Source organism: Patiria miniata, unplaced genomic scaffold, assembly GCF_015706575.1.
Source record: "Patiria miniata isolate m_02_andy unplaced genomic scaffold, ASM1570657v1 HiC_scaffold_5, whole genome shotgun sequence".
NCBI lineage: Eukaryota > Metazoa > Echinodermata > Asteroidea > Valvatida > Asterinidae > Patiria > Patiria miniata.
In genome coordinates this window covers 5,626,290-5,653,967 of record NW_024037072.1, presented here as the reverse complement: position 1 = coordinate 5,653,967, position 27,678 = coordinate 5,626,290, and the positions used below count along the sequence as shown (strand labels likewise).

General features: G+C 41.0%; 3 protein-coding genes across 3 annotated transcripts; 1 reads left to right on the top strand and 2 right to left on the bottom strand.

The window, feature by feature from the left end:
- Positions 1-272: 272 nt before the first annotated feature.
- On the bottom strand, positions 273-2,219 carry LOC119742101 (echinoidin-like). Its single transcript, XM_038218124.1, has 2 exons — positions 2,021-2,219; positions 273-1,130 (listed from the first exon to the last, which is right to left on the bottom strand). Exons 1-2 carry the CDS (start codon positions 2,176-2,178, stop codon positions 815-817), a joined length of 474 nt encoding a protein of 157 aa, XP_038074052.1. The 5' UTR covers positions 2,179-2,219; the 3' UTR covers positions 273-814.
- Positions 2,220-7,382: 5,163 nt separating this feature from the next.
- Positions 7,383-10,003, bottom strand: LOC119742018 (lectin-like). The gene is made up of 2 exons (XM_038218024.1): positions 9,762-10,003; positions 7,383-8,192 (listed from the first exon to the last, which is right to left on the bottom strand). The coding sequence occupies exons 1-2, from the start codon at positions 9,920-9,922 to the stop codon at positions 7,877-7,879; spliced, it is 477 nt and encodes a 158-aa protein (XP_038073952.1). The 5' UTR covers positions 9,923-10,003; the 3' UTR covers positions 7,383-7,876.
- Positions 10,004-11,881: 1,878 nt separating this feature from the next.
- LOC119740893 lies at positions 11,882-26,852 on the top strand. The gene is made up of 12 exons (XM_038216365.1): positions 11,882-12,219; positions 12,740-13,310; positions 13,538-13,617; positions 13,999-14,129; positions 14,820-15,009; positions 15,677-15,744; positions 16,054-16,138; positions 19,583-19,726; positions 20,658-20,717; positions 21,234-21,443; positions 22,045-23,240; positions 23,951-26,852. Exons 2-12 carry the CDS (start codon positions 12,754-12,756, stop codon positions 25,388-25,390), a joined length of 4,161 nt encoding a protein of 1,386 aa, XP_038072293.1. The 5' UTR covers positions 11,882-12,219; positions 12,740-12,753; the 3' UTR covers positions 25,391-26,852.
- The last annotated feature ends 826 nt before the right edge of the window (positions 26,853-27,678 follow it).

The following is a 27,678-nucleotide window of genomic DNA, read 5'->3' as shown; positions in this document are numbered from 1 at the left end:
ATGAGGAGATCAGGAGCCCATGATGATGCAACCAATTTCGGGCCCGGAGCAGGCAATAGGAATGACAATCGAGAAACAAACTCATAAACACGCCATGTTTGTTAGCGTTAAATGCCTCGCTTTGATTTCCAAGATGGTGTCGCGTGAGATAGGTCGATAGCTAGACGTAGCCGCATCTCATGGAAGCCCGTTTCCGACACAATACATGGTAAAGTAAGCGACACAAAATCAGCTGGTGTAGCAATATTTTTCATGGATGGTGGATCCAAACATCTTTATTTTTTTCTTCCTTTGAGTTCTAAAGATCTTGAATCAAATCAAAGAGATTGTGTTGTGAATTCACACTAACAAGTGATGAAATACCCCTAGCTTGAATCTTGTGATTTCTTTACATAGGCCTAAGGTGGACTTTCACCTTTTGTTTAAGTCAATGAGGTCCGAAACGAATTCTGAAAAGCTTAACAATTCTTATCATGAGTTTGAATTAAAATGTATACAATGACATGTTTCGCAAATCTATGTGGCTTAAAAGTATACTCATGATAAACTCACAATCACAACAATTATCCCACTTGTTATAAGTTCTGTTATTGTCGTTTATGTTCATTTTGTTTACGCTCTGTTAATATTATTTTTTTTTTCACTTGTATAGATTCCTGAAGAAGAGCAGTTTTACTGTCTCGAAACGTAGATTAAACCCACGTCTCCAGCCAGCAATGCATTGTTTCTGTGTCATCTCTCTTACTTGCTCATGATAAACTATAGAACTATCAATTTATAGGGCGGCGGTGATGGGTCATCACTTTTGCGCCGTTTAATGATAACTTGGAGGTATCTTGCAGATGAACCGATGGGTCCGACTGCAGAAATGATCGTTCCAGGTGCCGTCCAGGGCGAAGAAGTTGATCTCCCCGCATTGTTCCCCGGCTCCAGCGTTGTTGGGCTCTGCGTTGTGCCAGTTGAAGTAGTCACAAGGAGAACCGTCGGTCCACACGAAGCTTCCTTCCGTCGCGTGGTCGTTCAAGCCCATCCAGGTGTGCTTGCTCCCGGCCGTGCCCTGCTGGGATAGGAGGTTTAGAAAGTTGTCCTCGGCGGCCGAGTGGATTGACGCCAAGTGGGCCCCGTCGGCTCTGGAGAAAAAAAAACAAAGAAGTGCGAAGTTTCGAACTATATATGCACATGCGAACTACGCACATTACTTTTTTCCCCGGTTATTTATATGAATTTTGATGCAATGAGATTGACAGCCTGTTGAAACCAAACCAATCATTGTTCATACGTACATGTACTTGCGAGCTCTTGATAAACTTACACACATAGATAATCAATCATTTTTGATCGACTTGGTTGTGATCACCCTGAAAAGTGTTCAAAGGATTTTTGAAAATATAATTCTGCATGCTGCGAAATCTGAGCCCCGCTGATATGCTCAGATTTTATAGCTTCCTGTGAATTAATTAGACTCCATGGTATAACATAATTGATTAGTAAATAAAATATTTTCAAATCAGTACCCATCATTAAGACCAGTAGAACAAACTTAAATGTTGCTGTATATTATTATAGATGTGCCTAAAGACCAATAATTGTTCATGGGGTCAATGTCAATATTGAACTACAATTTTGGAGTCTCTATTGAGCGCCTCCGAGAACAACTTTGAGGACCTTCAGGTTGCTTTACGAAAAGTGACGTTACTTCCGAACCATTAAACTTCAAACTCTTCATCTAAGCCTCACTAAAATAGCCTTTTTGAAATACAAAATTATTAAGACTAATCAGATATTTCATAAACCTGTGAGCATACAGATCATTTAAGGATCACTCCCATTATAACATGGATGCAAAAATCAGGGTTATAAAATCACAATTATGATGATATAAGATTTGAGGCTTTGCATGGTGGGGTATCGGTATCGTTTCGGTTTTGCGGTAACACCATGTGGTAATAACTACTGCTTAGAAGATATTAGTTCTGAGAAGAATTATGATGATATAAAACATAATGACTGTTGTCCTTACACACAATGTTGTTCAGCATTGGCCCAGGTCTTTTGAACATCGTAAAGCTTGTAGCAGTCGTGTTCCCAGTTGAGGTACCCATCCGGGCAGGATGGACCGCACCCTGCAAAGACGGCTGAAATCAAGGCTATGAGGACCAGGCTGGATAGTACCTTCATCGTGATAATTTTGTCGCCTATACACTCGCAGCTTTTCAAGTCGAAAGGATTGCGATGAAAAAGTGAGGAGAAGTGAGCTTTTTATATACGGTTTTTGTAGTTTGTGTGTACATTGTGTTGGCTGACTTGATGGTGTTATGTTGACATGACTGTCACTCAGACTTGAAGCGACAACTTAGGAGGGAAAACAATTGGGAAACAAACCAGGACATATTTCATCAGAATCAATCTGACTCTTGATTGATTTGCTGTCTCCGATATTGAATTTCAGAGCAGTGTAATCAATACGTGGAACTCTTGTGTGGTTTTTATAACCGAGCACAAAAAATTATTATTATTCAAATAATAATTACTTATAAACTAATTGTTAGATTATTAATAATTTGGAGCCTTGTTATTTCAAAGTGTACTTTATCGATCCCTGTTGATCGCCAAATCATTGAACAGATGCTGTGGGTTTACTTTGTTGAATGACTGACAACTGAGGCTTTTTTTTCTTTGGATTTCCATCATTAGACGAGAGAAAGTTCGAGCAGGAACCAATTTTAACAATGGTTGATTCGTGACTTGACTTGGCGCCTGCACTAACATCACTGGCTGGGTCATTCATTAAGAAACGCGAGACTAATGTTGACGTGACTGGCGATAATGTCAACCTATATGCATGAGCATGCTGCAACCACGGAGCTATAATACGGCAACAGAGATATTAGAAATTTCGGGGTTTTAGTCGAACTTGTTTCATTTTTTTAATTGAGTACCAAGTCGTGAAAAGAGCTCTTGCAGACACTGGAACTTAAAATCAGGATATGTGTCCAAGAATAGGCTTGAAAGAGGAAAACAAATGCGAAAGTATCCTGATACATGTTGGATATCATATCAGCATCCTGATACAATGTTGAATATTTCAAAACGAATTCGAAAATCACGCTTAACTGGTCAGCGGCAAAAAGTGCAACATTCTCGTGTCGTCAAGCACTTCTTTACACATGTGTACATGCATGTACATGTATATTAGGAAGGTGTGATTTTCGCGTCGGGCGGCCCACCCGCATTTATAATCTCCGGTCAACGTGTCCGTCCGTTGCACGCACGGGTGAAATCGTGTGCCGGCGTGGATGGTACCCTGAAGCATACGGTTATTTCTTGGCACTTGTGCGGAAAGGAGCCTTGCTGATTTCCTTGGACCTTGTACGCACGTGACGAAAGCCGTTTTTAAAGAGTTTATTTTGTACCCCAAAAAAACAACTTAGACCAGAAAGTAATACCTGTGACGATTTCAGGGACTTTTCCCAAAGACAAATGGGACAAATCCTGGTGAAACTGAGAAAAAATTATAAAACTGTTTGGACCCCTGTACATTTTCAATGGGCCACTTTCGCTTTTTGCATTTGGGCCCATTTATGCGCATGCGTGCATGAATTTGAATTGATTAGTGAACTCTTCAATTCTTCTTGCCTCACGACCCTCATTTTGCATATTTTATCATTTTCGGGTGAAAACAGTAATCACAATGGAACAGCGCCCCCACACTGTTGGCTTGGATGTCATGACCTCTGTCCTGTTTACAATTCAGGTCATGACATCCGGGGTCTTGTGTTCTATCGGTTAAGCTTTGTACACTGGTGATGAATGCGTGATGGTACAGGATATGGCATTTCATTAAAGTTAATTCAAATGTTATTCTTTAATGTTCAATGTTTTGCTGTTCTATGAGTAATGTATGAGTAATCTATGAGTAATGTGCTTAAAAGGTTAATATACCCGCGTTTGTCATTGGCTAATTGGGCTTATGTGTGGAGTTTATGCAAATAGCCGGCGTCCGCGCGTACTATCGTTTGCATATACATGTAAACCGTGGTTTGTTGCAAAATCTCAACGAATTTGTCACGAATTTCTCTAAAGAGTTTTACTTCGATTCGACAATTTGGAAGACAATAGTTCATTTAACCAGAAAGAACAGATTTTCCGGAACAAGAATCATCTATAGGGTGTATGCTGCAAGGAATACATGTAGATTGATTCAGAATTCCGTCCATCGGTTATGGCGTGCCATATTGTTTCCACGGTAGGCAGCGTTTAGTTTATAGATAGCTTGACCAAATGCTACAGCAAACGCCAGTGACCATCAGCTGCAAGATGAGTTTTCATCGAATAATTTTGGATTAAAGAAATAAAAGGGGTGGTAAGCCATAAATTGACCTATAAATTCACACATAACATTGTCTTTAAGCAGCTGTTAAAGATATGGTAAAACATGCTCTTGCATTGTCTTCCACATTTTAGTAAAGACAAAAATAGATGTGTCCCACATTTTCCTGACGTTACTACTATATAGTACTATCTTCGCTCGTATACCCTCCGCCCTGCAAACAGGACGCTGGGATGGGATGGGCTGATGAATTAACGCTCTGATTGGGTAGATTTTGCGTGAGCTGTGACCTGCAAGTCATCATGGCCACGATCCTGCAAGGTTGAAACGGCGGTTAAGACCGAGTCATCACTCTTTTTATTCCCATTCATAAGTGCTTTTTTCGTTGAAAAGCGTAATCGGATGTAGGAAACATCTGTAAAACTTATCTGTTTTGTAAATTTTCAATTCCCGTCAATTGCTCAGGCTCTGTTTCGAATTCACGAGGGGTCAAATTGCAGGGGACGTATCTATAGTCCGAAGTCCCATTGGTCCGAAGTCCCATTGGTCCGAAGTCCCATTGGTCCGACGTCCCATTGCTCTATACGTTCCATTGGTATAAACGTCCCATTGGTATAAACGTCCCATTGGTCCGACGCCCCATTGGTCCGACGCCCCATTGGTCCGAAGTCCCATTGGTCCGACGCCCCATAGGATTGTAATGGAACTACATTTTTTTGTACACAGTAGTATGTTTCGGACCAATGGGACTTCGGACCAATGGGACTTCGGACCAATGGGACTTTGGACTATCGAGACTCAACCAAATTGCATATTATGCGACGCTCGAAATGTGTCCACATGGTCCGCAATGAAAAAGAAATCACATCCGGTATGGAATGTGTGTATTTCTATGAGAAAGTTTTCGGATAGCATTTGCGCGCATTAGTTGTGGTCTTAAACAGTTGCAGCCAGATGTGTTTATACATAGGTCATGATTAATTACTCAGAATGCCACCCCACTTTTTGCAATTATGACAAGATTATGTGAAGCTCATCAGCCTGTCCAAGCGCCCTGTTTGCAGGGCGGGGGTGTACGAGCGAATAATACCATCTAGACTCAGTGTGCAGCTTTGGCGCCTGCATGCATTGTCTGATACCATGGCGGAAGAACATGTGACTTGATTCATTCAAAAAGGAAAGAATGTAGTATCCTGACACCACTTATTTGGTTGTGTACAAAGAGAGCTGAGTGCATTTTCAACATGTTCTAAGTATTTTCAAACATATTTGGGATTTTTTTCTCAGTTCCAGATTCAAGTCTTTTCAATATTTTTGCAACTATGACTGACCCACGTACTTCATTGAGATAATATATGACGAAAAAAGTGACACTTTTGAACTCCATTTTGGGCCGAACTTGACCCACAGCTGTTCCTAAAAGTGCATCTTTCTATGATTTTGTTTTTTTCCCCCGTGATTTTGCATGGCATCTGATCCGAACTCTCGGCGCACGAATACGAGCACTTACCTCAGTCTTTGAAGCATAGAGCTTGGTCCAAGCTCTATCAACCTCGTCCCCAGGGCTTCCTTTATTTTCAAACTCGTTTCCAATAGCCTATTGAAGCCCTGGGATGGGAACTTGCTTCCTGTATCCTGGTTCGATAGCGCAGTTTGCAGGTAGGCCTATATCGTGTAGTTGGTGTTGTTATTTCCAACGTGTATAACGTGTTTTCACGGTCATTGTAATTATCACGTCCACACCTTCTCAAAAATAATCCTTTCCTTTCCAATTTGCTCATTATTTTATATGAAATATGGATAAGATAATTGTAATATTTTAACAAAATCGTGTTTTCGTAATTCACGCCGCGATTCGTTTTGCACCCAGACACCACATACAAAAAACAAACGCTGATTTAATGCACAGGCAGGTACCAGACTATTCCTCATTTGCATACGTATCTAAAATAAAACTTGGATATACTACTGATCCAATACCAGGGTGAGCGAGCAGGTATACGTGGTGGGAGCGTACTGCTCGACACCCTGGGAACGAGGTTGTAGCTCGTAAAATTATAAAGCTGGTCGGGGGGGGGGGAGGGGGCTGGACACCATCTTTCAATGATAGCGCTGTTCAAAACCGAATTCATTGTCTCAGACAATATTACTCGGAACGTTAAAATAAACGGCTAATCGCTAAAAAAAAAACCCAGACTTTTCGCCCAAAATAAATAACCAAAAGGCACTTTATGTTAAACCCGCTAATCATGGTTTCGTGATGTTTTTCCGATTGCCAACTAGCCAGTGGGGGTGCGATTGGGGGGGGGGGGGCGACATTGTTTTGTTTTTTGGGGAGGGGGAGTTTGGGGGAGCACCCCCCCCCCCCGCCACTGTAGCTACGCCCCTGTTCTAAATTCGATTGGCTGCGCGCGAGGTAGCATAACAATTGAATGCTCGGCCGGATATATTTAGACGTTGCACTGCGCACACGTGAACGTCTGATCATAATTATCAAGGAGCCATTTCTCAATGGGTCACTGATTTCAGGGAGCTATACTAAACACACAAATTCGCTCATCAGCAACAGGGCACCAGCCAAAAAAATCTCAAAAAAATTGGCTAAGCATGAAGGTGTATCTAATGTAGCCTGCTAGGCGTGGAAAGGAAATCAGAAATGATGATCGGCAAACCAGAATCGGGTTATTTTGAGCCATATTTATAAAGCCAAGTGAGATTTCTGGAAACTTCAGTTCGGCCACTGGTTTGGGCTTTATATTATAAGATCCTTCTTCAAAATGGAATCCGAGACGTGACCCAATCTGGATTGATGTTTCGGGGAATTTGAAGTATCCATGGCCATCCACTTATGAGATTGCCAATCTGCTGGAACTTTGTAACAGTGACGCCGCCATGTTTGTTAGCGTTAGATGCCTCGCTTTGATTTCCAAGATGGTTTCGCATGAGATAGGCCTATAGCTAGACGTAGCCGCATCTCATGGAACCCTTTTCCGACACGGCCTACATGTAACTATACATGGTAAAGTAAGCGATACAAAATTGGCTGGGTGGGTTCATATTTTTCATGGATGGTTGATCCAAATATCTTTATTTTCCTTCCTTTAAATTCTTAAGGTCAAATTCTAAAGGTCTTGAATCAAATCAAAGGGATTATGTGGTGACTTCACACTAATAAGCGATCAAAGCTTGAATCTTGTGATTTTGATACTTAGGCCGTACCTAATTAGGTAGACTTTCACCCTTTGTTAATATCAAATGAAATTTTTAACTAAATTCTAAAAGCTTGAAGGCCGGTTCATATCGGTGCGAAAGCGAATGCGAACGCGAATTTGTGACGCCGGGGGGGGGGGGATGCTTCGTGACGTCAAATTCGCATCGTCTTCGCATTCGCATGAAGTATGAACCGGCCTTAACAATTCCTTATTAATTTGAGTTAAATGTATATTGTGACATTTTTGCCAAATCTAAACAGCTACATGCAGCTCATGATAAACTATAGATCTATATAGGGCAACGGTGATGGGTCGTCACTAATTATTGCGCCGTTTAATGAGAACTTGGAGGCATCTTGCAGATGAACCGATGGTTCCGACTGCAGAAATGATCATTCCAGGTGCCGTCCAGGGCGAAGAAGTTGATCTCCCCGCATTGTTCCCCGGCTCCAGCGTTGTTGGGCTCTGCGTTGTGCCAGTTGAAGTAGTCACAAGGAGAACCGTCGGTCCACACGAAGCTTCCTTCCGTCGCGTGGTCGTTCAAGCCCATCCAGGTGTGCTTGCTCTCGGTTGTGCCCTGCTGGGAGAGGAGGTTTAGGAAGTTGTCCTCGGCGGCCGAGTGGATTGACGCCAAGTGGGCCCCGTCGGCTCTGGAGAAAAACAAGTGCGACTGCACAATAAGCTCCGGTCGTCTTGGAAATTCACAATGCAAAATAATAGTGACCTTCACAATTTAACTATCTCCTCACCCGTATACGTCCTGAAGACTGAAGGCACAGGGGCAGAGGCGGGGGTGATGGCCTCCACGTACAAAATGTTCATAACAACGTCACGAAACAATTGTTGTCAACTAATTAATGTATTTTGTTTGCTTTTTGTGGACAGTTAAAACTTACAGTTTTATGGGACACTTAGGGGGTTCGTTTTTGGTTAACCTTTTTTTGGGGGGGGGGGGGGACACCAACCGACCGGCACCAAAGTGACTTGTAGGAGCTCTGTTGCCAGCGCTTAAAAACCAGAAGAAAAACACCGTAGTGCGACGTTTCAAACTATACGTGCATGCACATTAATAGCATTTTCGGTTAGGGTTATGGTTGGGTTATGGATTAGGTCGAGGTTGGGTTGGGGTATAGTATGGTTAGGGTGAGGGTTACAAAAAGAATCAACTAATTGTTCTTAGGCCAACAAAAAAAAAAGTCTCCGGTTTCTGGTATGCGCGCGCGTCGCCGTAGCCATGCGCGTCGGCAAAATGAAAAAGTTTTTTTTTTTCAATGAAAGATGATGTCTCAAAACCGCCAAACTCACTCGTTTGACTGGAATCCTGTTGCTGCACAATTTTAACGTGTTTTTAGATTGGGTTATGGTCAAGAATAAGCTTTATGTGACCTCTCTGGACTCCCATATATTTGCACTAAGTTTAGTCGGGCACCATTTGCAGTCATCAGCCGACATTTGAAGCAAAAAAATCAGGTAAAAAAAAAAAAAAAACCGCGTCGCCGCACCACTTTTTGGGCAAGCTCCATACCAGAAACCGGAGACTTTGTTTTTTGACCTTAGAGCTCTTGTTAAATTTGCACACATACACACTCATGCCCATCCTTTCTTCAATATTTCTATAGGTTTCCTGGACCAACTGATTGAGTTTGTTGTGAGCACCCCAAAAATTGTAAAAGTTTGGGGTTTTTGCGATGCGCGAAAGTCCCGAGCTCAAACTCCCGAGGGAGACACAACTCTTCAATTAAGAAAAAGGTAAAAATGTTCGGCAAAAATCATTTTCAAATCAAAAAGAGGTCGATTTATTGTATTTTACTATTCTCTTCTTCACTATTGTTTGTTGAGTCATCAACACCAATATCCAGCTACAACTAAGTCTCAAACATAGTGCCTCCTCTCAAAGCATCAAAGAACTTCAAGTTGGATTGACAAGAAAAGTAATGTTACTTCAGACCCGTTCATGTACGTGTATTTTTTTATCCCTTCGTTAACTTACAATTAATTTGTGATTAGGTCTTGATCAAATTATGAATCATACCGTTCAGATTAAACCCAAAATCATTCAGAGTTACCTGGAATATTCAGACAATGCAGAAAAGGGGTGCATAATATCCAAAAGGCCTAATAACATGATTTCATGCATGTCATTATTCTCTTATGGATTCGAGATTATGAGTTATGAAAACATGCAATATCAAACATTATGAAAACTATGTAGTCCTTACACGCAATGTTGTTCAGCATTGGCCCAGGTCTTTTGAACATCGTAAAGCTTGTAGCAGTCGTGTTCCCAGTTGAGGTACCCATCCGGGCAGGATGGCCCGCACCCGGCAAAGACGGCTGAAATCATGGCCACGAGGACCACACTGGATTCGAGTATGTTCATCTTGAGATGTTCGAGTCTTACACTCGCAGGCTTCAAGTCGGCAGGATTGCGGTGAAAAAGTGGCGAAACATGAGGAGAAATGTGCTTCTTTTATACGGTTTTTGTACTTAATGTGTTGACTGATTAAGTATTGACTTGGTGGAGATATTTTGACATGAATGTCACTCTGACTTGAAACGACAACATCAGGAGGGGAAAAAATGGAAAACAAACCAGGACAAATTTCATCACAGATCAATCTGACTTTTGATTGATTTTTCAATTGATCTGCTGTCTCCGATATTAAATTCGAGAGCAGTGTAACCAGTACGTGGAGCTAACTGTGTAGTTTATAAAACTGAGCATGATTATTATTATTACTTATAACTATTAATAATTTCGAGCCTTATTTCGAAGTGTACTTTATCGATCCCCGTTGATCGCCAAATCATTGAACAGATGTTGTGGGTTTACTTTGGTGGTTATGACTGACAACCGAAATGTATTGTCTTTCAGTGGATTGCCACCATTAGACTTGAGAAAGTTCGAGCAGGAACCAACAGTGACTTGACTTGGCGCCTGCGCGAACATCATTGTCCTGGCTCCCTGCTTCGCACCCCCCGCCCTGCAAACAGGGCGGGGGTACGAGCGAAGCTCCCTGCGCGTACCTGACGTGTGACCAGCGATAATGCAACAGCGCGCGTTCGCTCGTACCCCCCGCCCTGCTGTTTGCAGGGCGGGGGGGGGGGGGGGGGGGGGGGGGTTACGAGCGAACAGCGCGCGATCTTAGTTTGGTTCCCGGACCAAAAGATTCTGACTATTATTCCTGATGGGTGCAGACCAGTAAATCGGTCCGAAATTGCCTACGCCGGCCAAATCACGACTTGCAAACTCTTCAGTATTCGAGCATGCTGTGGGCCATGAACTTGAGGGTTTGTAAAAAATATGGGTGGAAGCCGTGCACAGGACTGGGAGCTTGCAGTTATGTGTAATTTGGATGTAATTTGGACCCTAAAAGCGCTCTATTTTGCAATGGAGTGTATAGGCATCGTTTTTCAAAATGGCGATGGGCTTCAGGACTATTTTCAGGGGTGATCATCTTCAGATGGAAATTTCTCCTAAAAGTCATTAGTTGACCCCCCAAAACTTGAAAAGAAAATAATGAAAGATGATGAAATAAGCTTTAATTTGATGTGTGTCTCGAACACCTTGGAGAGTTGTGAGTATTTTTCCCGAATTTCTGAAGTGGGAGCATTTACCATTGGGGTCTATGGAAGTTTATTTACTGGTCTGCTACCTGATGAATCATCGGGAATAGTCAGAATCTTTTGGTCTGGAAACCAGACTACGCGCGATCTGGGCCATCGCAACCTCGTCCCCAATGCTTACTTTATTTCCAACATCGTTTCCTATAGTAGAGAGAGCAGCTGTAGTGGTGGGCGCGTACTGCTCGACACCCTGAAGACGAGGTTGGGGCCATCGGGATTTTGGTCGAAACTTGTTTATTTTTTAAATGAGCACTAATATCGCTCTCCCTTGTTTCCTCTTTCCCATAACAATTACATGCATAATGAGAAAGACATTCGAAAATTGAGAGATAAACTTTGCAAGAAGGATGAGAACTACTTGAGCGTTGTGTTCCGCCGTGTTCAGTGATACGAGACGTTTTTTGCATCATACATGACCATTTCTCAAATATCGGTTTCAACACTATTTGTGGCTTCAACTTGGCATCAGCATGGTATTATCTCCTTCTTTAAGCATGTACTCGACATTCTATAATTCGAAGCCAGGACGCATTTATATAGCACATAATTATGTTCAAGTTATATTGGTTATAACACTGACGGTAATGTCCAATTCAGAGCCCTTCGAAAAAACATGTAAAACTGAAGCCAGCGTTTTGGAAACGGTCACCTTTATTCTGCGTGCATCATGAATGTATCGCGTTTGCCATTGGCTAATTGGGCTTGTGGGCGGAGTTTATGCAAATAGCTAGCGTCCGCGCGTAAATTGAACGGAAATCGTTTGCACATAAACTGTGGTTTGTTGCAAAAACTCAACAAATTTGTCCCTAATTTCTCTGAAGAGTTTTACTCCGATTCGACAGTTTGGAAGAAAATAGTTCATTGAACCAGAAAGAACAGATTTTCGGGAACGAGAATCATCTATAGGGTGTATTTTGAAAGGAAGTAGATTGATTCAGAATTCCGCCCATCAGTTTAGTGGCGCGCCATATTTTGTCTACGTGTCGGGAGCGTTAAGCTAGCTTGACCAAATGCTGCAGCAAACAACGCCAGTGACCAGCTGCTTGTAAGGTGAGTATTGGACGAATTATTATTGCATTAAAGCATGTAAAGAAAGGGATGCTTAGCCATGAATGACCTATAAATTCACACATAACATCGTCTTTAACTAGCAGCTGTTAAATAGTAGAGACATGAAAGTGAAACACATGAGTTTGAAATCTGAAAATAGAAACATGACCAGTTCTAGTTGGACTCAACCTCCATGGACTCACTCAATCATGTGCAGTTTTGGCGCCTGCATTGTCTGACTGATCTCTCCCAATCTTATGTACATGTACATGTACTAAAAGTAACATGACTTATTTTCAATGACTTGATTCATTCAAAAAGAATGTAGGCCCCTATGTGATGAGATATAAGGTAGGCCTAGTCACATTAATGTCTTCATGTATTTAATAATTTTTTCTTTTAATTAAAAACACTTTTAAAAAGTCTTTTTTATGTGATTATTTCCATTCCTCTTTCGTCTGATTTATACTTTTTCATAATGTTTGTAGGGCCTAATGTGTTAATTTGTGTAATTGTGTAGATCGAAACTGAAAGATGGCTGACTTGGCTTCCAGTATGTCAAACTTTCTATTTCCTGAGGAATTTCAGCCGCTCGATGGATGTGACGAAGACGAACTGAACATAGAATCATTCATCATGTCATCAGCCTTCCACGACTCAAGAGACAGCGAGATCCAGGCACCAAGTGTGTCGTTTCAGGAACCTCTCGAAAATATTAATTCTTTGCCGGAGGTCAGTCACGAGGTAGCCGTTGAGATGGAGCCAGAGGTGACTCCGTCGACGCCGAACAAACCCCTGATCCACCTGCCCTGCCTGAGCCCACTGACACCCACCGCCAACCTCAAAGTGCTGATCAGTGCCGCCAGTCCGGAAATACGTGTCCTGGACTCGCGACGGCAGTTGGCGCTCTTCAACGCTATTGCAGATCACGCGTCGTCGTTGCAGGAAGAGCAAGTGGTGGATTCGGGATTGGGTGACATGCAGGAAGAAGTGGTCGAGATTGAGTGTATGTCGCAAGGAGAAGACGGAATGGACGACACTGACAAGCCAATCAACAGAAAGTCCAAATCGCTGGGGCTGCTATGTCAAAGGTATTTGTCTGTTTTGAAAATACGTCTGGAGCTTTATATTTATTTTCCATTTTTCTTACCGTCAGCACAATGAGGTTTTTCCCCCCTGTTTCAAATGTGAAATAAAACTTTCGAAATGGAATTAAAATTATCACAAGTTGAAAACCAGACGTTGTTTACATTGAATTTACAAGCAATCTGAAGTGGTACCGTTTATTTTTAATCGTTCTAAATCTTTGTTTATGTAGATTTTTGTCCAGATATCCAGACTACCCTGCAAATGGTGTTGCCATGGCGATTTCCCTGGATGCCATCTCCAAGGACTTAGGTGAGCATTTTTTAAAATGTTTTTTGCAATCCCAGATTTAGCACTGCCAATTTTTAAATGCAAAGCTTTGAAAACAGATAATGTGGCACTTCCATTCCAGCAAAAGACTTTTTAGCAAAGACATATTGCAAAATGCCTTGCTGTCATATTAAACAAAAACAATCTTGTTGCCTTTCCTAAGTGTTGTTTCCCCTTTCCACCCCAGAAGAGAAAAAGTTAGTGTAAAATGTCATTTCTAGTACTTGTTTTGGAAACACATACAATGTGTATCACAGTTTGTTTCAAAGTTTTGTAAAGTTACATGTATTACAGATAATAAACGGCCAGATGTTTAAAGGCAAATTAATAAAATGTCTGCCTTTTTACTCTCTGCCATCATAGGCGTGGAGAGGCGTAGAATTTACGACATTGTCAACGTCTTGGAGAGTATAGAGATGGTTTCTCGAATGGCGAAGAACAAATATCTGTGGCACGGCAAAATGAACATGGAGTCAACTTTAGCTAGACTCAAGGTAAGATTTAAAGCTACAGTCCATCATTTGTAATTTGTGCATTTTGTTCGTTTGAAGCAACAAAAGAGTTCAAAATCTAATGAAGGATACTGAGCAACTAACCTGATGAAGTTTCAGCTAAGCTTCAGCTGTACATTCCGAGAAAAACAGCATTCTAAGATCTCAATTTCAAATCAAAAGTTGCTGAATCATGTTTTGAATTGTTTTGAATTGCAACTATACGCGACGTCGCGCACTGATCCGACGAATTATAACAACCGCGTGTGCGTCGTTCGAATACTTGTGCGCGCTTCGCTGAATAACAAAACGAACTACTAATTTAAATTTTCCTACGGTGCTTCTTAAGAATCACCGTTGGAAATGCCTTCTTTCGTTGATTTCTTCAAAATGAGAGCTTGCCAGAAAGGATAATTTCACAGGGAGTTTAGTCCCCTTACTATCTTTCAACCAGTATGTTTTTCAACAATAATTACGCCGGTTACTTTTTTGGATAGCTGCAAATGATGGACTCGGGCTTTAATTTGAATTGAGATGTCACATTTTGTTTGTGAAATATCTTGAGCTTCAAAGTCAAAGGAATTTTGAGAGTTTTGCATGTTTTTCTGCACTTGGAGTCTCATTCTTGTAAAAACTATATTTAAGACAGAATCACAGTGATGGCTGACCCTACTTTTCCTTTTCTTTGAATAGTGTCTTGGTGAGAAGAAGAGATATGCTGACCAGATCGCCCATCTTAAGAAGCTTCAGATACAGAATGAGTTCAGCGAGGAGCTGGAGCAACTGTCCAAGCAGCCGTTCCGAGACATCAGCAACATCGGTTCCCAGCCCCAGGAAACCGAGGACAAGAAAGATATAAAGGACAAATTCGACGAAGATATGAGTGAGTTCACGACAGTGTTGTGTTCAATCCATCACAAGTCCAGTCACAAGTAATTCACAAGTTCTTTCACAGGTTTCGCAAATAAAGACAGAAATGCAAGAAAACACTGCCTTTTTTTTTAGAAAGCAATGTTCCTCAAATTGTAATTTGTATGTTTCTGTGCTTGTTCCTTCCTTGGTCGTTTCAATTTATTTATAGTCCTCCCTCTGTTCGTCCCTTTTTTGGGGGAGTTGGGTTAGCGTAGCGGTTCTTTCCTCGCCTTCCACCGATGTGGAACCCAGGTTCGAATCGCGCCTGGGCCAATATGTGGATTGGGTTTTCAGTCCCTGCCTGATTCCGTTGGTTTTCCCCAGAATATTGTTCTGGGGTTTTCCTCCCACTTTTAAAACTAATTTCTTCTCATTGTCTTCTCTCTACGGGTTTCTTCAGGCTTGCGAGCTTCAGAGCCTAGGGCGCTTTTGAGGAATCCTTGGTTTCATTACCAGAAATAATTAATATAATAAGTACATACATACATACCCATGCATTTCTTATTAAACCAAGTATCATTTTGTAAACTCAAATTTACAGTTTTTATTGCATGTGTAAAATTCAGAATAGAAAGTCTCATTTTGTCAACGACTCTTTTCCTGGTAACATTTTTTTTTCTCTGTTTCGTTCCCACCAGACACGCGGAGAGACAAGTCCCTCGGCGTCATGAGCCAGAAGTTCATCATGCTTTTCTTGGTTTCCCAGGTAACGTGATCAGTGATTACTATCTAAAACAAATTTAGGCCGCAATTTATTTAATATGAAACCAGTGTGTCTTTTTCTGCAGTAGAGTGTTCATAATATGTTAAATTCATGGTTGAAAACATTGATAGGCCCTTTTTCTGTATTTTATATCTACTTTTATCAATTTCGTTGAATTTCAAAGTTTTGTGAATGTAACATTACATTATTTTCAAAAATTGTGTCATCAACTCTCCCTTGAAACATTAAAAAAATGTAAGTGATGAAGTAATTTATACATTTGTATCTTTGTTCTCTTTCTTTCATGCCCAGGCCAAAGTTATCACCTTGGATATTGCAGCTAGAGTGTTGATCGGCGACATCAACTACGAAATCAGGGAAGGCTCCAAGTTCAAAAGTGAGTTCAAAATTTGCCCAGGCTGGGTTGCGACACCTTTGCCTGCCGTCATTTAGCCAGTTTAATATATTTGCAATATATTTTGCACATATGTTGTTAATACACTGTCTTTTTATTTGTTTCCAACAAAATTGTAGCTTATGTAGAAAGGGTTATGGGTTCTTTGGACACAATTTTGTATCAGCAAAGTAGTCAAGAAAATCGAAGAATCCATCTACTTTCTTGGAAAATTCGCAAAGAAAAAGAAAAACGTCCGCCTCCAAGTCCCTCGTTTTTTTCAAAAAGGCCAAATGAGAAACTACTTATTTTTTTTTCACTCAGCCTAAGAGCTGCTAAGCAGAAAGATTTTGCTTAAAAAAAATTTGCGCTAAAGCAGAATTTTGGCCGGAATTTTGGCTGTTAGGCTTTTTTTCGCAAAATGAATCACTTCCATGCTTGGCAAATTCCAGTCTTAAAGGGACACTGCGTCCTGGAAGTCACCCAATTGAGCTACAAAATGCTTGCAAAAACGAAATGATTTTAATTGGAAAGAGCAGGGTCATTCCATGCCAACTCAACAAATGGTGCACACCATCACCTCTTGGATTTTTTTCTTTTTTGGTGTACTGAAAGATACTAAAGAGAAATGCAAATTCTGAAAATTTGGGGTCTCTACGACTTTTCGTTCTTGCGCAACAGCATTTTGAAATTTGAGGTGGGCGGGGCCAAAAGCGCGTCGCGTCACAAAATTCAATGTTTAAAGGGCCATATATTTAAAACTATACCCCCCAGACATTTCAAACTTGGTAATCTGGGCTACTTTTTGCTGTAGATTTCAAATATTTAACCAGAAAGAAAGTAGCTTGTTTCATTTTTAAGTTAAAGGGGCCCCAAAATGGCCCAAAACTCATCTGGACCAATGTTCGGGGGGGTGTAAGTCAAAAATGGAAAATATTTTTTTCACCAAATTTTTTGCCTGTAATAGCCCCCAATTGAAACTACTTTCATGTAAAATCTTACACTTATATTAACTTCATTGAATGAGATATAGCCCTTGCAAAAAGCAAATTGTTCATTTTTACGATAACTTGACCCCCCCAAAAACCAACGTCAAACATTCCGCACCAAATTTTGCTTCACATATGTTTGAGGTTGGTCCTTAGTGAAGTCCTCTGAAAAGTTTCATGTTGGTGTCTAAATGTCTTCAGTAGATAGCTGGGCTTTATAATGAGTCTATATCTTGCGGTGCTGGTTCCGTAACATACAAGTACACGTACATAGAATAAAACAGCAGTTGGTACATAAAGAATAAGTTGGGTATGAAACTTAGCTTACATTTGTACATGTAGACAGTTGATAAAATTGTTTACAGTTTCACAGGTGAAATTATGCATTCCTTGTGATGTAGTTTTGATGAAGTTGAATGAGTTGCATGATGGTTGGCTCACTAAGTTTGTATTGCCTTCCACCGCTATGTAGAAGTTCTGGTGTTGGTACGCAACACAACACATCAACAAATGGAATGTTACATTTATCCTCTCTTTGTGGCCAATAGAGAGTATTTGTTGATTCCGTCCTGTACATGAAGCAGACATACACATCCTCATGAAGTTGTGATACATGTACATCTTCTACAATTTAGCAATGTACCAAACATCATCATAGACCACACAAAGTCACAAACATATTTTCCTGGGTTGAGGTCAGCTGCTACAATTGGTGCATGATGAGTTTGAGCATACATGCAACTCCTTGGATGAACTAGGTTTCCCCTTATCCATAATGAAAACTAAGATCAATCAGGTTAAAACCATAGACCTTCTACTCAAACTGAATCACTTCTCTTTGGTTCAGGTTAGTGCTATACTATGTTGTGCAAGTGAGAACTGGTTAATTACTACATACATGACATGCATGCTGTGTGATGAGCACATGGAAAGAATTAGACTCTCAAGTCATTTAACCTAATTTGCATATAATGCACACATAGGTCTACAAGCAACTGTTTATTGAGCAGGAAATGGGTAGTCTTGACCCAAGTCTTTCAACAGTCGGGGGATTTTGTTGTGCTGGTTCCGTAAAATACAAGTACATGTAAATGCACATGTATGTTACGGAACCTGCAGCATCATAAGATATAGACTCTTTATAAAGCCCAGCTATCCACTGAAGAAATTTAGACACCAACATGAAACTTTTCAGAGGACTTCACTAAGGACCAACCTCAAACATATGTGAAGCAAAATTTGGTGCGGAATGTCTGACGTTGGTTTTTGGGGGGGTCAAGTTGTCGTAAAAATAAACATTTTGCTTTTTGCAAGGGCTATATTTCATTCAATGAAGTTAATATAAGTGTAAGATTTTACATGAAAGTAGTTTTAATTGGGGGCTATTACAGGCAAAAAAATTGGTGAAAAAAATATTTTCAATTTTTGACTTACACCCCCTCGAACATTGGTCCAGATGAGTTTTGGGCCATTTTGGGGCCCCTCTAACTTAAAAATGAAACAAGCTACTTTCTTTCTGTTTAAATATTTGAAATGTACAGCAAAAAGTAGCCCAGATTACCAAGTTTGAAATGTCTGGGGGGTATAGTTTTAAATATATGGCCCTTTAAACATTGAATTTCGTGACGCGACGCACTTTTGGCCCCGCCCACCTCAAATTTCAAAATGCTGTTGCGCAAGAACGAAAAGTCGTAGAGACCCCAAATTTTCAGAATTTGCATTTCTCCTAAGTATCTTTCAGTACACCAAAAAAGAAAAAAATCCAAGAGGTGATGGTGTGCACCATTTGTTGAGTTGGCATGGAATGACCCAGCACTTAAAAGTGGAGTATAAACATCCACACAACCATCCTTTCAAAAGTGGCCATTTTTTTGTGTTCTTGCGAGAATGAATTTCAGGGAGTTAAAATGTTGAGTCTCCAAAATTGAGTTATTTTGGTGCTAGTCGTGATTTCAGTTGCAACGTGTGTGTATTGGTGCTGTGTTGTGTGTACATTATGTGTACATTATGTGTACATAACACGCACACGCACAGTGTATGTGTACATAACACGCACAGTGTATGTGCACATGTGTACATAACACACTCACGCACAGTGTATGTATTGAATCGTCTGACACATGGACACAGAAGCTGGGGGGGGGGGGCAACGCCCAAGAAGGAGACTTATATTTACGTCTGGAAATACGTACGTGTATGCCACAGAATGTCCGCCGCGTCGGAAGTGAACGACTAGGTTTTTGTTGTTGTCTTTTCTCAGGAACAGTATGAAATTAGGTTAGTTTCTCCTTAGCCAGACCTTTGAAATTAAAGTAAACAATCGTAAACATTTCACAATTTTGCTGATTACAAGACGATGTACCCCTTTAAGCAGCTCTATGAATGTGGCTGTGTTTTAAAAATAAAAATTTAACAAAATGATAATCACTGAATCCTGATGCAATATCTCTCTCTGCAGCTAAAGTGCGACGGTTGTACGACATAGCCAACATCTTGACCAGCCTGCAGATGATCCAGAAAGTGCACGTGCAAGAAGGGCGGGGCCGGAAGCCTGCGTTCAAGTGGATTGGGCCCAACCCAGACACACGTCATGTGGACCCAAGTAAGAATGACTACCCATTTGCAAACAAATCTTAAAAATACATTACCACATTGTAAAATTGAGTCCTGTGTCAGATATATTTATTTCAAGCATTTCAAGCTTGGAGAAAAATTCGCCACAGTTTTGATTTATTCCTTTGGGTTTTTTTTTGGGGGGGGGGGGTGATTGTATAAGTTAATGAAAGATCAAGTTCTTCAAAGCCTGTTTTTTTTTTCATGGAGATTTATCTTTCTTTTTGACAAAAGGACCAATTTCTTTATGAAACACACAAGCTGTACAACAAAATATCCAAAAGAGGTCCACAATCTTTCAAAATCCCAGCTTATTTGGCTTTCTTGCCATGCCGTGTAGGTAACACAGAAAGTCAACGTTGCACAAATGCATTGTTTTGCAGAGCAGGCCCATGACATTTCATTTCAATCTTGTAAGAGCGTGCACTCTGCAGAACCATAAGTATGTGACTTTTAAATTCATTTTACAGAATTCGACAAAAAGAAAATCATGTATGTTTATTCATATTTTGTCGTGTTGAGTAAAATTCCCACGTGGGTGGCCGACTGCAAAGCCCAGTTCCATACGCTTCCCTCATAAAATGAAATTCTGAACAAGCATGCAAAGGTTCCTAGAAAATTAGTGTTCGAGTTTAATTTCTTCTTACAAACAAAATTGTAACGAGGCAAGTTCCCTTTCCAGGAAAGCTAAGTCTTTTGTGATTAAAGAAAACCAGTCACTCAGGGAGCAAAAATACGAGCAAAGTGTTTGTTTAGAATTTCAAGTGATATTTGCATTTGCTAATTTCCAGCAAAGCTGAAATTGCAGTTTGACCTGTCAACTGTGTAAACATTTTTGGAAAATTTGACGGAAAAATCCAATTTTTTGTTAGTAGACCAATTTCTTTGTGTAAATTTGTTTGTGTTTGATTGCCGTTCAGGTGACGTTTGTGTGGAGAATGACGGTCCATCGAGACAATCTTTCTTCTCGACCCCAGCTGGTAAATCAAAATCGCTTTCAGTATCATATCCCTCTCTTCCCCACATGCTTTCCTCCTTTTTTTTAATTGTAAATTATGTCACGAAGCAAACAGATTTTCCCGCCGATACAAAAGACAATTTTCCCAATTTACTTTGTTAATGGACTGTACTGTAGCCTACTTACAGCAGTGTTGCTCAGGTATCTATAGAGTTTTTCTCTTTCACTATTCAGGGATTTACTTTCTGTTCCGAGTTGAAAATGGAGGAACACCATCAGAAAACCTCACTGCAAATGTTAATGTAATGAAACCCTCTGGCATTGGAATGTTGAAAAGACTCAAAACATTGAAATTGTTGGTGTTTGCCTTTCGTGTTCTTTATGAGACTTAAAGCTTTTTCCGATTTAAAAAAAAAACCCAAATAGCCTTGAAATTTCCATGATTTACCAAATGAAGGCATCTTTCGTGTCACGCAGGTAACTTACAAAGTGGACTTTGCTGAGTAGATGAAACTAATGACTCATTTTGTCCCCACAGCTCCCATATCCACCCTGCCTTCCCAAGACCCCCAACCCTCCTCGTCCCCGGCCTCCAATCCTAGAGGCCCCAAGAAGGTTGCTTGGTCCCGGCACGCATCCTTCAATGCCATCTGTGAGGTGGTTGAGAGAGAGAGACGGTCCTACTCCTCGGCACCCAACAGCCCGACGAAAGACAGCCAAGGGGACAAGCCACAGGACACTCCTTTAGGTACGGTACTGACGGGGGGTAACTTCACAGAGTTTGTTGGGACAAAAAAAAATTGCTAAGCACAGACAATATTTGCTTAACAGAAACACGTTACCAACCAAAATGCTGTGCAATGTATATTGCTTGTGGCTGGTTCCCACTGATTTCTGCTGAGTACGTAAATTTGCTAAGCAGTATTTTTTTCTGCTTTAATAGCGTCTCCATGACCTTTGACTTTGGGCTATACTACAATGTAAATGGGAGTTTCCAAACCTTGGCTCTCATCCCTTGCTGTGGCTTCGAGAGATTTCAGGGTCTGACTTGGAGTATGCTACGGCTCCATATAGGTCCGTGATTATGAAATATATGTAGAAAAAGGTTTATGGAATATCCATTTGATTTTAACATTAAGCACTTATAAATAATACTGGAGTGAGATTATGCAGTGGCGTAACAAGGGGGTGCAGAGTGGCAGATTGCAATGGGTTAGAAGATTTAAAAGCGCAATCAGGATGCTGACAGAAGCAAAATCGGGACGTTGAAATCTATCCGATAGTGTCCATGATTGTCCTTTTTTAACAGCGTTCCCTATCAGTATAACTGTATTCTGCCCTCTTTTCAGATGAGAAATTTCGCCAGGACTTTGAGGCTCTTCGCTCCAAGTACCCAGACCAGATGTCCCAGATTTACGTCAGCAACCAGCAAGAAGAACACGGTCAAGGAGATACCGGTACCCAAAGTAGAGCTTGCCCCAGCTCCGCAGTACCTATCACAAGTCCAATTTGCACCCCGGGAAACACAGCCGGAGTGGCACCGCTAAATCCTAAAGTCATAGTGTCCCCAATCCCTGGTTCCCTTCCTGTGGGCACCAGCCGACTTGTGTCCAGTGCCATCCCAGTTCCTCTGTCGTTTAACGTGGCTAAATCCGACGGCGGTGAGGAAGCTGTTCTGAGTCCCGACAAAGGCTCTGTGCCTTCCTCATCTGAAGGCCAGGCAGTTCTGTGCACCGCTGCTACAAGCTCTGGGCAGTACTCCGTGTTGACTGACACGGTCAACGCGCTGCACGTGGTCCTGCGCCAGCCGGACAGCACGCGGCGCAGCAAGCGCACCATCAAGCAACCAACCAGCGGGGAGTTTGAGTACCAGCCCGTAGTCAAGAGAAGCAAGATGGAGGTGGAAGCGGCCCTTGCACTCCAACGCGGCCATCAAGACCTCCCAAGCCAGAATCAATCAGGACAGACCCGGTACCTGAAAATCCCAGTTGACGGGAAGCTGCTCCAACAGGCTTCGGGGAAGCCTGTGCAAACCATCATCATCAGGAAAGACGTTTCCGTCTTGAATAAAAATTCCTCGTTACCTACTGGTGTCATGACAGGTGACACTAGTGGCCATCCACGGGGTACCGTCACAGCTACACTGGTACCTGGCACTATTTTCAGTGGTAAACGGCTTACAGCTCCACAACAGGCAATTCTCATAAATCGTGTAGGTGCTGCACCTATAAAGACAGTGACTGTAAAACATCACACACAACATGATGCTGCCCCAAGTATTCCACAAACTGCCACCAGTGAACCAAACTCTAAACACACCCCAGAACTTATATGCACGGAAAGGCTGAGCGACGGAGAAGATGTCACAACTACGACACAACTGCTGTTTCATGAAGTTGCATCAGAACAAACTAGTGTGGGGCAAGGAGGACAGCAAGACAGTCGGCAGCTCATGAAACAGACGCAGGACGACAAAGGTTTGAGACTTGACAAATCCAAAGTTAGGCACAGGAAAACAGGCATTCAAAGAGATGCATGTAGTAAGGTATGCAAAGAAAAATGCAACTGTTGTTGGTTCGAAGTTTGGTGTTGTTTCATTGAGTTCCAAAATTGATGCAGCATTTAACAAGATAATAACACTAATCTCGGTCAGTTACATTTACTTTGCGTTCTGATGTCTAGCGCTATTAAAATGTACCCCCAAAAACAATATTGGTTGTTTTTTTTCAAGAATTTCACTTTTATTTGAACAAGTTTTCAAGAAGTAATTGTTGATGAAGTTTTGTGTTGAATTTAGATTTTAATTCACTTTTTGTTCTTGCATCAGCAAGCATTTTTCTTTGCGTTAACCTTTGTTTCGTGCATGACTGTTCCAACAGTTTTATGAAAAGTGTTTAAAAGGGGAAAAATAACATACTAATAAGTTTATATTCCAGCTTGACAAGTGAAACTATTTAGAGGATTTTCTAACTTTTTTTGATTCCTTCCCCCCCCCCTCATTCTACAGATATGAGTAATACCAAATAACAAACACAACTGAAGGAAAGTGAATATCCAGAGAATAATTCCAGAAATATCCATGTCTCAAAGTATTTTAAAAAAATGATCGCACTTCACATGATTGATGCTGGGTTCTGTGCTATTTTAGCCAAAGTTGGACGGTTTTAAAAAAAAATTGCACGGTTTCATCAGGACAATCTTACCAAGCAATTTCTCTTTCATCTCCAATGTTTTCTTTTTGTGTGTTGTATTCAGATAACTAATGGCACGGCCGAAAACAGGATGTCCCCTCGGCAACGCGGGCATCACTTAAGACAGAAGACGGCCAAGGATTTCAAGAAGCCCTCCTCCGCCAGAGCCCTGCACCTGTGTCCCGAATTCAGAAACGCAGATGTTTCTGGCCAAAGCACCCAGGATTCACACTCGACTGAGATCGCTGGGGAATGTTTGTCCCCCAAGTCGGCAATGGCAAAGAACGAACCGAATGAAGACAGAAGTGATGGTACAGACAACAGGCACAAACTGTATAGAGACAATGATACAATGTTGGCTGGATTAGGAACAGTATCAGGTCAACATGGTGACCTTGGGAGGGAGAGGAAAATAGCTTATAACAATCCAGGACTGGGGAGGAATGGCTTGGAGTTGAACGGCGACAGGGAAGAGACACTGGCTTGGCCGTTACATAACTCATCGGCAGAGACACCCAAGCAGAAGGTACCAGTGAAGCGAGAGGAGCAACCACAAAAATCTCGGCCACAACGTGGGCAGAAAAGCTCCAAGTCTCTACCATGCTCGCCCTTAGCCCTGGATGCCAGTAACCACCCATCACCAGTTGGCTCCTCCAACAGGCCCAGATCGGTCGCCAGTCTTAGGGCTTCTGAGATGGATTTGCCATCGTTTGGATCTCCTAGGGTCTGTGGTGGTGACAATCCCGCTGTGTTGTCTGTCCTAGCCCGTGACAGTCTTCGTCCAGGAGTGTCGCCCGTCACGATGCCCTGTGTTGCCTACCTATCACCAATCCAGGATAGGCAACTTCTGTCTCCCTTTTGGAAGTCCAGCAACAGTTGGGGTCAATTTCCTAATTTCCCACCGTCCCTTCCGCCTTGCGATATGAGCGATCTCCAAAATCCGTCTCGTTCTCCCATTAATTTTGTCTCAAGAGGTCAATCAACGCAGGCATCCAGTGATCATCTGTCAGGTTTCAGTCTGCAAGGAGAGGGCCCATCGCCCAGTCAGGTTTACCCAACTCTGGCATCTTTTCCCAACGCTTCTCCACAGAATCCACACACTCCAGGCATGTCTCGTCCACGTCTCTCAAGGATCCAGATCCCGCAGTTTTCTGGGAGTTCATTCCGACCGATTTCTCGAGGCACCAACGTGTGGCCTCCCCGTGGAGATCAGTGCCTGACCAGCCCAATACTACCCCAAACTTGGGGTCTTGGATCTCTCATCCCGCAAACGTCATCTTCATCCTCCGAAACAGGCACCTCATCCTACGTGGGCTACCCTTGCTCCCAGTCCACCCCTGTGACACATCACCAGTTGCTCCCCCATTCACTGGTGCCCTCTTCCCCGCAGGTTACCAGCCAAAACCTCCAATATGTCTCACACAGCCCATCAGTTGCTATGTACGCTCCAGCGACCGTTAGCGGAAACGGTCTGGTGTGCATTTCAAGTCCTTCAGTGTTGTAGCAATAAATCATTCAATATTCAACCCACTTCTAGACTTACATCTTTGATACGATAAAATTTGATAACCTCTTCCTTCTCTTTCAGAGAACTCTTTGCCCATCATTTCAAGGAAGTATTACAATATATTGATGTTTTTATTTCTTTTTATTCAAAATGCAGTTGATACGAAGTTACAGCTTAATTGTGGGCATTGTATATGTATTCATTTTTTTATTCCAAAATTATAGAATTGTTAATACATGTAATAGGTCTTAAATAGTTATAGGAAACCATGGAAACGATTTTCAATGAGACTTTCTGAAATTCTTGAATTGTTTCTAGTGATTTACATTCCCTTTTTACATTCCATTTCTCAGAATCTGTAAATTGGTAACTTCATCATATTGAGATGTTAAACTATCAATATTCTGGTATTTTCAAGTTCAAGTTTTACAGCATCTGGTATTCGAATGCCATGAAATTAGAATTTCTATACTTGCATTCAATGCACGTACAAATGGGGATTTGCTGAATTTACAATGCCAGAAAGGTTCAGAATTTTGTTTTTTATTTAAATTTATTGGCATTTACCAAGAGGACGTAAAAATATTTGTTGATGGCCTTTTTGTGTCAAATACTTGATCAATCAGAATTTCAGAGAAGACAGTACATGTATTGTTGTCTATCAAGATTTCATGGGGAAGAATTTTTTTCTCCCCCCCCCCCCAAGTGATCCACTTTGACCTTCCAATTTTGAGTAATTTTTGCATATGAGTTATGTTTTACAACCTCATTTTCTCAAAAGTTGACACACATTTAGAATTTTAATAACACATTTTAATTTGAATTTTTTTTATTGCTTACAAAACCTGGCTTTATTTTCCAAATTTTAGCTGTGGAATGAAATGACGCATCCTTCTACATATTTTAATTAAAAATAAACACACATTTTAATTTGATTTTTTTTATTGCTTACAAAACCTGGCTTTATTTTCCAAATTTTAGCTGTGGAATGAAATGACACATCCTTCTCTTTAATTTCCATTTTAAGTACAGAAGCCTGTTTATGTAAATTTTGTACATTTTTTTTTACCATTTTCAACGGGGTAAAAATTTAACTATGCAAAGTCTTGCAGTATCTGCATACAAATCTGTTTCATTTGTAACAAAATTGATTTTTATAAATTAATTAAATATGAATTAATATTTTGTGTTCTTTTTCCAGAACGGTAGACAAGTACAATACGCAAAGCTAGCTAAATTTGGTGGTACACATTGTTCAGTTGTAATTATGTTGCATTTACGAAGGCTATTACACTAAATACAATACTTAATTCCTTTCAATTATTTAACTGAGGGCTAACGATGACATGAAACTGCATCAAGCTCCAGAATAAAATGTTAATTTATGTGCCTTCGGTGAGATTGTTCATACAAAATCTTGAAATGTTTGAATAAAATAATTACAATTGTAATGACACAAGTTTGTATGTCTGCATAACGTGAATTAGTCATCATAATCTTTTTTTTTATTTTCATTTTAAGGCATATAGGATCATTGACTTTTCATGCATTTTGTTCGTTTCCAATAATAACAACACCACTCAAAATCCAAAGAAGAATGTTCAAAACCTAACCTGTTGAAGTTTTAGCTCGGTGGATAGTACACTTTTCGAGAAAACAGTGCAAAACCATTCACAACCTTTTGATCACAGAACACAATTTTGTCCATAGCACTCTTTATTTCCAAAAAAAAAAAACAGTAAATTTTTGATTCTTCTAATTGACAGCAAGCCAGACGGAATAATTTCACGGGGGTACCAGTTCGATCTTTAATTCAAGTAAGCTTTTTGACAAATTTGGTGGGTTACTTTTGGGATAAATGCAAATGCCTATATGCCTTTAAACATCAAGGGCGGATCCAGAACACAATTTTTGGGGGGCCAAAAAAAATTTTGGATTCTAGATGCTCTGTGGTGCGATCTGAGGCAATTTCTGACCACCTTAACCAATGTTTTTTTAGGAAAAGATGGTGGTGTACTCATTGCCTGCCTTTATTGCGATGTCACATAAAAAAAAAAAAAAATTGGTTTCGTTTGGGGGGGGGGGGGCCATGGCCCCCTTTGGCCCCCCCCCTGGATCCGCCCTTGTTAAACATCACACATTACAAATTCAATTTGGAAATTTCACTCAAGTGTCCAACTTGTAAAAGAAAGATTTCTTTCAAATGTTTGTTTGATACAACTCTTCCTGATCAGCTGATTTCTACCATTGAAAACTTAAACAATTGTAAAAAAAAATGTTGCGCA

Coding starts and splice junctions, on each gene's coding strand:
- LOC119742018 (XM_038218024.1), bottom strand. CDS start 9,922: ATGAACATACTCGAATCCAGTGTGGTCCTCGTGGCCATGATTTCAGCC. Junction 8,193..9,761: donor AATGCTGAACAACATTGCGT/GTAAGGACTACA, acceptor GTTTTTCTCCAG/AGCCGACGGGGCCCACTTGG.
- LOC119742101 (XM_038218124.1), bottom strand. CDS start 2,178: ATGAAGGTACTATCCAGCCTGGTCCTCATAGCCTTGATTTCAGCCGTC. Junction 1,131..2,020: donor AATGCTGAACAACATTGTGT/GTAAGGACAACA, acceptor TTTTTTCTCCAG/AGCCGACGGGGCCCACTTGG.
- LOC119740893 (XM_038216365.1), top strand. CDS start 12,754: ATGGCTGACTTGGCTTCCAGTATGTCAAACTTTCTATTTCCTGAGGAA. Junction 13,311..13,537: donor CTGGGGCTGCTATGTCAAAG/GTATTTGTCTGT, acceptor TTGTTTATGTAG/ATTTTTGTCCAGATATCCAG. Junction 20,718..21,233: donor TTTCTTCTCGACCCCAGCTG/GTAAATCAAAAT, acceptor TTGTCCCCACAG/CTCCCATATCCACCCTGCCT.